This window comes from Cordyceps militaris, assembly GCF_000225605.1.
Source record: "Cordyceps militaris CM01 unplaced genomic scaffold CCM_S00001, whole genome shotgun sequence".
NCBI classification, from domain to species: domain Eukaryota; kingdom Fungi; phylum Ascomycota; class Sordariomycetes; order Hypocreales; family Cordycipitaceae; genus Cordyceps; species Cordyceps militaris.
Window position 1 is genome coordinate 5,729,249 of NW_006271969.1, and position 9,479 is coordinate 5,738,727.

Consider the following 9,479-nt stretch of genomic DNA (forward strand, 5'->3'; position numbering starts at 1 on the left):
AAAAATCAGATAGATGAACCATATCGCTAGGCTGTTTTGATGTTCCAGGCGCCAAAACACCGCACCTCAGTGTATACGCCGGGAGGGAAATGTCAAGCGTCGGAAGCAGTGTCGCTCGCGAATGTGTCGATCGTGGTGGAATCCGTCGTCTCAGCGGACTATTTCCTTTCGGGAGGTATTCGTCTTATTTCTTGGCGGCTTCTGCCTTTTTCGCCTCGGCTACCATCGACAAGTCCATATTAGCGAATGAATTTCACGGCAGTGGCAGATGGGGTTGGCTCGTACCGGCGAGCTGCTTGGCGCGCATGATCTCGGCGGCGGTCTCCTTGCTGCGCTGCATCTCGGAGCCGCTCATGTTGGTGCCCTTTTTCTGTTATCCGGAAAGAAAAGCCCAAGTTAGTCCCGCGAAGCGTCTGGATAGGCGAGTGCAGGTGCGGTGGCGGGGCATTGCACCCGAGGTGACCAGCAGCGCGGAGGATGGAAATACGACGCACCTGGCCGGCCAGCTTCTTCTGGTTGGCCTCACGAGCCTTGTCTCTCTGGTTTCCGCGAGCCATGGTATCGAGTTGTCCGGAGGGGATGGATAGAGAAGGGTCAGCTGCGCGGATGGTAGAGGGAAGAGGGACGAGGGACGAGGGAGAAAAAAAAAAAACGAGGCTCAGCTTTCCGGCCCACGAGCCAGTCGTCGCTGAGGGCATTTTTAGATGGGTGGGACGCTCAACGCTCACCGTGTGAGGGCGCCTGCGAGGGGTCTAACCGCTGACGAAGCATGCTTGTTTGCCTGCCTCGTTGCAACTTGAGTCATAACCTACCTAGGTATTCAAGGTCTTGTAATTTTATTTCATCTGCATCTTTTTTTGGCAATCTTTGACACACATTGAGGTGCAGGCTTTTGGTTACTGCCGCTGAAGCACTCACCACAGTGGTCGGGTGCACATGTTGGAGAGTATTCGCGCCTACCATCGACTCAGGTCGAGATATTCCTAATTCGGGGATTTATAGAGAAAAACACTTTATGCAAACTATTGAAACTAGAATTAGAAGCGATATTCAAATTTATTAGTCTACCAAATATGTGACCAATACCAATCAGCAACTACAAAAGCGGTCTGAGGTAGGTGCTTCCTCCAACGATCAGTTCTGTGCCGAATCAATTCAGGGTTCAGGGCCCTTGTTCTGCTAAATCCTCTGTAGCATTTGTGACTGCTCAGAACGCATCAAGTTGACGATCTTCTCCGTTGGTAACGTTTGTGGTATAAGGCAGTGCTTCAGATACTCGCCATGAACATTAAGGGCGCGACGAATAGCGCAAATATGAACTGGAGCAAACACTTTGACGATGCAAATGTTGCAAGTGTTGTTAGGAAGCACTTCAGCGGTAAACATGCAAGAACAATATATCCGACAAGGTCAGCGACAACTGAGTGGCTGGCGCGAGAGGCCACCCTCTCTGAGTTGGGTTCTTGGCGCCGCTTTGTAGCTAGTTGCTGAAAGACCGTGTATGACTGGTGTTTTGAGTTGCTCTAAGGGCACTTTGGAACAATCTAAACAGCTCCGGCGAGTAAATTCTTCATTGAGATGAGAGTTCATTGACGTGTACTACGTGTAATTTGTCGCCCGTGATCTTGGGGGACTTGGGGGCGCTAGGCGATGCTATCATCCCGCTAGTGACAGCGGCTAACACAGAGTGACGGACGCGGGACTGGTCCCTGGGAGTGCTACCAAAAATAGGATCTCAAGCTCTACATGAATTTTCGGTCAAAAAAAATGTGACAATGATACAGCAGCCATACTGTAATCAATATCTTTTTCCACAGCGGGCAGTCGCAGGGCATCAACAGTGAGTGGGCCAAGCGTTTGACTTGCCGCCAAGTCCCTGAAACTGGCTGTCGGCCCCCATCAGCCAATCATTCAGTGTTAGCGCTTCCATCTTGGGATGCTTTCACGTCACTCAAGTTCCTTCCGAGTGTTCCAGTCTTTCATGATAGACGGGTTGGGGGGGATTTGGTGCAGCGGGTCATCGTTTCCGAATAATCTTGCCCTCCAAGGGCTCCCGTCATGAACCACAGCCCCCTGCACACCATCCCGCATCCCACAACCCACTGGCCCAACGCGCTGGCCATGAAACATGTCCGCCATGGTTTTCCACCACTGCTTCTCCTCTGATGCCTCCGTAAGCCCTGGCTTCTCGACTGGCCGATTGGATGCCATGTTCTCAACAACCTGCTCTACCAACTCTTGCATGGTGGAGTTGCCTCCGCGCTGCTGGCCCTGGACGGCCCGGCCAGCGCTGAGCCCAACCAGCCAGGTAGGCATCATGCTGAAAATAGAGTCTTGACCGACCATGATGCCATTCTGGTATTCTCTTGATTTCGATCCAGTGACAAGTTCCGAGGGGCGCAGCGCGTTCAGCTCGGGGTGCGACGTAGCCCAGAGCGCCAAACGCTCTCACCTATTCACGGTTATTAAAGCTGTCTGTTGCCCTATTGTCCCTCCCTCACTTGTTCCCCAGTTTCATTTTTGCTATTGTCGTTCAAACACAATGCGATCTGCTCGCGTCTACTCATCATAATCTTTGAATTCCACATTTTTCTTTCTTCTTTATTTTCTTGACTTCTCTTCTTCTTACAACTACCGCTGGGCTAGCCCCGACACCCATACTCTCTCCTTCCTTCAGTTACACCACCCGGATCCCCTTCTACACACGCTCATTCACTCTGCTGGCCAGACGCCCCTTTGCTTCACAGTCATACACTTACAAAATGTACGCAGCTCCCATCCCTCTTCTCGCACTTTCTCCAACCGACCGTGTGCTTACAATACTGCAGAATCATCTCTTCCAACCACTCTCCGACTACAACCAAGCTCCAGCCTGTATAGTAACATAATACAGACACACGCTACGTCTTCCCAAACATAATCGCCACCATGCTGCGCGGAAAGCTGAGCCTCGGATCCCTCCATGGGGCTGGGTATTTTGTGCTCCAAGGCCTGCGCGTTGGTACCGTCATCACCCTCGTCGCTTCTTTTGCTGGATGTTGGGTTCTCATCATCCAGGTGGACAAGTACAAGTCCTTCTTCGTATTCCAGTGCCTTTCCCTCTTTTTCACCTCTATCGGCTGTCTGTTCCTCATTATCGCCGAGTTCCCCGTCATCAAATTCGTCCGCAACTTCTACCGCGAGTCATGGCCAGTTCTGTCCGACTCTCACGGGCTTGGCTGGATGGGTGGCATCATCATCATTATCGGCTGCCACATCCTGGGGTCGCTCAACCAGCAGGGCTATGACACTGATGCTTTTGCTGGCCACTTTTCCAAGCTGGTCCTCTCCTCGGGCATTCTTTGCATCATCTTTGGCACCTTCAACATCATCTGCGCCCTCGTCTGGCGGGATGCCAAGCAGGGCATCACTTCGCGTGACGTCCGCTCCCGCGGTTCACTTGCCGCTGATGGTGCCACGCTTCCCAGCTACAGCGCCAGCGCAGCCTCATCCGTCCACAACGAAAAGACCAAGAACAAGTTCATGGGCAAGATCTTTGGGCGCCGCTCCAAGAATGCCGAAACCCAGCCCCCCGGGAGGCCCGCCATCAGCGCCCCATACCCAACTGCACAAAAGAACGTCCAGACTGGTGCAACCAGCCCTATTGTCGACGGCCTCAAGGAACCTGACGCGTCTTTTCACCCGATGCACGGCAACCGAGCTAGCAGCCAATACTCCGTCGTTGATCACCTCCCTCGACATTAACACAGCTGGTCTGTGAATTTATGGGCGTTTTTGGAGTTGATCAGTCATTCTGTATCAGTCCGGGTTCGATATACCATCGCGGGGTTATGTGTTAACGCGTATGCTTTGTTTTCTGGCTGATCAAGGTGAAGGATTGGTGCTGAGAATGGATGGATATATATTGAATAGCAAGCAGCAACAAGATTGAAGTCGAAAAGACAAAACACACTCGAGTTTGCCGATCCTCCGTGATGCATCTGCTGTAAATGCCGAGGTCAGAACTTTGCCGTTTGTATTACGCCAAAAGCGGCGGATCGAAAGCGCATGTCTATTAACAAGCGTAAACTCTGACATGGCTTTTCTAGGTAGGCTGGTTGTAGACAGGACAAGCCCAGGGCCAGCCTGTGAAAGTGGAACACTCACATAAATGAAGCTGCACGTGATCCATTGCCCAAGCTAATGGCACCTACTGGTAAGGAACCTGCGGCCGCGACCAGGCTCCAGTTTCTCCTCATCGCCATCATCACCTCGACAACTCAACCTGTGCCGAACCATCGAACCCAATGAAACAGAGTCGATTCTAAATACCTATTTATTTTCGGACCAAGGTCTGGGACGCCCGCGCGCCTAGGTACCTCTGTGCATGGTCCGAGACGAGGCGTCTCGCTCCCGCAGGTCGTCACGCCGAGCTTGTGCAAACGTTGCACTGGGCCGCTGTTGTGTCTGCATATCATAGAATACTAGGCCCATTTGAACTGTTTTTCTATTGTCGTATCAGCCAAAAGGCAATACTTATATTGCTGTGATTTTGCTGCTGGAGCGCATTGGTTTGCCACGCAAGCTTTTGTTCCTTCCTTCACAAACACTGCCCTTTCAGCAAGCGTCGCATCGCCTCGGGAGTAAATCATCCCTGGGGGGACATTAACCATCCCAAGCTCCGGGATAGTTGCATTTGCATTCGTTTCGCGATAGCTGCGTCTGCAGCCTTTACACAATTGCCTAAAATTCCAGCTCTACACACCTGGTTCGCTCCACTCAGACAGAACCTCCACGCACAGATACTTCCGCCATAATGTCTACAGAATCGGATGAAGTGGCCGAGGACTACCGTCTCGCGCTCGAGGATCTCACGTCGAACATGCGATTCGAAATTAGCAACCTGACTGTGATCGCGCGAGAGAACACTGAGCACGCATTGGCCATCGCTGAGGTTCTGCAACAACATATTCTCAAGGTAGGTGGCGAGCCAATGCTAACTATGATGTGACAATGAGTTATTTGTTAAACATCGCAACCTGCAACGAGCATTGGGAAATGCTGACCAAGTACTAGGCCCCCCCAGCCAAGAAGCTACCTGCTCTCTATGTGCTCGACTCCATCGTGAAGAATGTCGGTACTCCCTACACGCTTTATTTCGGACGGAATCTTTTCAAGATATTCATGGAATCGTACGCGATGGTTGACGGTCCCGTGCGAAAGAGAATGGAGGACATGCTGAAGACGTGGAAAGATGCAGTCCCCGGATCAATGGATACCAGGCCGGTCTTCTCGCACGAATTGGTTCGGCCGATAGAGAATGCTCTGATGCGAGCTCATGCGGTTACCATGCCACAATATGCAATGGCTGGACGGGGAAGGGGAGTCATGATGCCACACCGCAACACACCTACGCCGCCGGGGATGCGAGGCTATCCGGTTGGTGATGGACACGGCCAGCTGCAGAATGGAGGGCAGGTACCTGGCCAATACCAAAGCCACACGCCAGTAAGTCAAAACCACCACGAAGGCTCTTTGCAGTGTTCTGACAACTGGCAGGCCAACAATCATCGCCAAATCACGCCTCAGCCGGGCCAACCGCAAGGACCTTACCCCCCCCCTGGACAGTACGGCGCTGGACCGCCGGGCACAAACGTAGACAAGTTGAATCAGGATATTGAGAATCTGATTGTAGCGACACAAGCCGAGTTCTCACAGAATCCGCATGATGCGGGTATACAAACCAGACTTAAAGCATTGATGGATCTCCGAGGTGTCATCAAGTCGGCCTTGCCTCCAGACCAGCTCGAGCTCATTAAAAACAAAGTAACCGAACTTGCTGCTGTAAACAGGCCCAGTGCTCCCCCCTCATACACAGGGCAAAACCTGTTACCTACTCGGGCACCTTCGGGGCAGTTTCAACAAGTAACGCAACCTGTCAGCCAGCATCCGCCAGGACAGGCGTCTCTTGACGCGTTGCTAGGTCCAGGAGCCCTTGCTGCTCTGATGGCAAGAACTGGATCTAATTCCAACAATACAACCCCTCCTGGCTCGGGAGCAATCCGATCACCCCCGCCTGTGCCAGCCCAACTTCCAACACCTGCTGCTGCAGCCCCAGCAGATGCAATGTCCTTGCTGGATCGATTGCGGCAAGCCGGTATGCTGCCTCCGACGGCCACCCCAACGCCAGCAGTTGCTCAACCGGTAGCTCCGCCTCCCGTTATCCCAGCCAATATTGCCAGTATTCTTTCCGCAGCCAAGGCTGGCGCTTTTGCGATGGCAAACATGGGAACAGGAAGCCTCAATGAAGTCATGTTAAAACAACAGCAAGTAACCCGTATAATAAAACAGTATGACCGCATCCTAACCGAGGAACAGATCGCCTGACAACATCATCAATGCGTTGTACGATGACCTTGGGCCGCCTTGCGCTGAATGTGGCAGACGATTCAAGCGTAACATGGAGGGCGACAAACAACGCCGAGCTCACATGGACTGGCATTTCAAAGTAAAACAGCGAAGCGCAGAGGCAGAGAAGAGAGGAACGCATCGCAGTTGGTACGTTGACCAACAGGTAAGCCAAAGCATCTTTCAGTGTCCGAGCACGAGTGTATTGTACTAACGCATGTTCAGGACTGGCTGAAATCACGCGAAGTGGTCGACGTGGACCACATTGCGCAACCAGAGCCTTCGGCAGAGGAGCAGTCCAAGGCTGCCTCTGGGCCGATATACATGCGGGTCCCAGAACCCACGAGCGGTATCAACAATGTTTGTCCCATCTGCCAGGAGAAGTTTGAGAACAAGTGGCTCGATACTGCGCAGGAGTGGGTGTGGCTGGACGCGGTGTTGGTACGGAACCGCGCCTATCACGCCTCGTGTCATGCCGAGGCTACGAGGGACCGCGAAGGCACGCCTGGCGCTTTAAGACGGACACCGGAGCCTGTGCTCGGGAAGAGAAAGGCGGAAGCGGGCTTGCTATCACCAAAGATTCGGACGCTTAAGACGGCGTACTAGAGATCCAGGTCGGCGAGGATTGCTTTTTCATTCCCGGGGGATTGACTGGGAGGTTTATGACGACATGGACTGCGCATAACTATCATGGGATCGGCGTTTGATGTCATGCATTCGGGGAATACATGTTCTCTTGAATCGGGGGTTCGGAAGTTTGACCATGTTTTTAGAGTGCTTCCAAAGTACTTTTTCTATACCGTGTACTAAAAACTACATTGCATCCATATTATCCATTATAGGATTTTTAGACTTTGTCATTGTTTCATCATCAGTGAGGGCCCTGGAGGGGTCAAGGTTGTCGAGTTGGCCCCGTTGGGGAAGTGCCTCGGCTGGGTCCCGGCACCCAACTTTACAGATTGCCAGATCTCGCACTAGAAACCTCCCGCCGCCCCCCCCGGGATGTGCTGACCCCAACTGTCCTCCATCACCAACCTCCCCTACTTCCTACCCTGCTCAGTCATGGATGCCGACTTGTCCTCGCCGCAGCAGCTCTCCTTCTTCGTCGCCCTGCTCGTGGCCGGCTACCTGACGGTGCGCGTCATCGTGCCGCCGAACCGCACGCCACACGACGAGCGGGCGTGGCGCGCCGACGCGCTCTGGTTCGCGCGCAGCGCCTTCATCATCAACCTGGCCATCCTCTCGTCGTCGGCGCTCATCCTCTACCACGCGGCGCTGACGGCGCTCCCGCCCGCGGCGGCGGCGCGCGTCTGTCCCGCGCCGGGGCAGCCGAACCCGGCCCTCTTCCGCTGGAGCCCCGTGACGGCGGCGGCGTTCCTGGCGGTCCTGGCCGGCGCGCCGCTGCGCATGGGCGCCTTCAGCGGCCTGGGAAAGAACTTTACCTTTGGGCTGGCCAGGCCCAGCGGGCTCGTGACGACGGGCATCTACGCGCAGGTGCAGCACCCGAGCTACACGGGCATGTGGCTCGTCGCCGTGGCGAGCTTCGCCGTGTTTGTGCGGCCCGACGGCGCGCTGGCGTGCTTCGTCCCGCCTGTCTACTGGCCGCGCGTCCAGGCCTGGGCCGCGACGCTCATGGTCGGCGCCGGGCTGCTCGTCGCGCAGCAGATTGCCACGCGCGTGGCCCAGGAGGAGGCAATGCTCAAGGAGCTGTTTGGCAAGGAGTGGGAGGCGTGGCACGCAAAGACGAAGAGATTCGTCCCGGGACTATTTTGAGGGCGTAATGAGGGAAACAGTTAGACATGCGTTAGGTTGAGCTTCAGCCTTCATGTAGAGATTCGGTCACACTGAAACATCTGCACCGCGCGTAACAGTGCAGCTTTCGAAGACATTTGCGAATAGAGGCATGATTTTTATATTCTGGCAAAACAGTTTCCAAATTCTAAATAAAACGGAAACACTATATGAGTTTATACACACATTTACCAAATAGCCTGGCTGCCCCGCCACAGCTGATGTCAAGCCTGTTTAACGCGCTCCTTCGCCACTTAAACGCGTTTCCCAGGCACCAGGGCACCTAGATAATTTTTCGAGCAACCTCGACACGCCCATTTTTGCCCCTCCGTCATCTGTTTTCTTCCCGCTCATCCGAATTGCAACAATTGCATCATCGTCGCCCAACACAGCCTATACCGCACATGTCTGTCGACTGCCCAATATGCAACAAACCCGTCAAGCCCTCCGAGATCAATAGCCACATCGACTCGGGCTGCGCGCGCTTCATCGTCGGCAAGGACTCGCCACCATCGACAGACATTGCCGCCGCGACCGCCTTGTCGCAGCCGCCGCCGACGACACAGAAACGAAGCGCCTCGAGCTTCTTCTCAACGCCCGCGCCGAAACGACAGCAAAATGGAGACGCCAAGCCCGTGACGCCGGTGCCGCTCATCGGCAAGAAGCGAACCTTTGAGGAAGGTCCTGGCGCGAGCGACGCCAGCATCAGTGCGCCGCTGTCACGCGTCGGCGACTCGAGCGAGGGACCGCCCCTCAACGGCATTGCAGAACCTACTGCTCCGACGACGACGACGACACCGGACAATGGCAAGCTGGTCAAGCGCGCCAAGCTCAGCAAGGCGGCGCCGCTCGCCGAGCGCATGCGGCCGACGACGCTCGACGACGTGTACGGGCAGGACCTCGTGGGCCGGCAGGGCGTGCTGCGCGCGCTCATCGAGTCGGACCGGGTGCCGTCCATGATCCTCTGGGGCGGCGCGGGCACGGGCAAGACGACGATTGCGCGGTGCATCGCGCACGCGACCGGGCGGCGCTTCGTCGAGATCAACGCGACGAGCTCGAGCGTGGGCGAGTGCAAGAAGCTGTTCCAGGAGGCGGCCAGCGACCTCGCACTCGCCGGCCGGCGCACCATCATCTTCTGCGACGAGCTGCACCGCTTCAACAAGGCGCAGCAGGACGTGTTCCTGCGGCCCGTCGAGGCCGGCACCGTCACCCTCATCGGCGCCACCACGGAGAACCCGAGCTTCAAGGTCGTCCACGCGCTGCTGTCCCGCTGCCGCACCTTTACGCTGCGGCCGCTCGGC

At 55.1% G+C, this 9,479-nt stretch overlaps 4 protein-coding genes across 4 annotated transcripts in view; 3 read left to right on the forward strand and 1 right to left on the reverse strand.

Moving 5' to 3' along the window:
- Nucleotides 1-253: 253 nt before the first annotated feature.
- On the reverse strand, nt 254-698 carry CCM_01771 (Four F5 protein; the record flags this gene model as incomplete). The annotated part of the gene is made up of 2 exons (XM_006666926.1): nt 254-370; nt 495-698. 2 exons carry the CDS (start codon nt 696-698, stop codon nt 254-256), a joined length of 321 nt encoding a protein of 106 aa, XP_006666989.1.
- Nucleotides 699-2,058: 1,360 nt separating this feature from the next.
- Nucleotides 2,059-3,744, forward strand: CCM_01772 (uncharacterized protein; the record flags this gene model as incomplete). Its single annotated transcript, XM_006666927.1, has 3 exons — nt 2,059-2,130; nt 2,179-2,308; nt 2,894-3,744. 3 exons carry the CDS (start codon nt 2,059-2,061, stop codon nt 3,742-3,744), a joined length of 1,053 nt encoding a protein of 350 aa, XP_006666990.1.
- A 1,051-nt stretch (nt 3,745-4,795) lies between these two features.
- CCM_01773 (mRNA cleavage factor complex component Pcf11) lies at nt 4,796-6,993 on the forward strand (the record flags this gene model as incomplete). Its single annotated transcript, XM_006666928.1, has 5 exons — nt 4,796-4,957; nt 5,056-5,487; nt 5,521-6,293; nt 6,358-6,553; nt 6,613-6,993. 5 exons carry the CDS (start codon nt 4,796-4,798, stop codon nt 6,991-6,993), a joined length of 1,944 nt encoding a protein of 647 aa, XP_006666991.1.
- Nucleotides 6,994-8,582: 1,589 nt separating this feature from the next.
- Nucleotides 8,583-9,479, forward strand: part of CCM_01774 (ATPase, AAA-type, core) — a gene marked incomplete at both ends in the record, with an annotated part of 1,593 nt that continues 696 nt past the window's right edge. The window contains one exon of the mRNA XM_006666929.1: nt 8,583-9,425. Within this exon, the coding sequence (XP_006666992.1) occupies nt 8,583-9,425 (843 nt within the window). The remainder of the gene's footprint in view (nt 9,426-9,479) is intronic.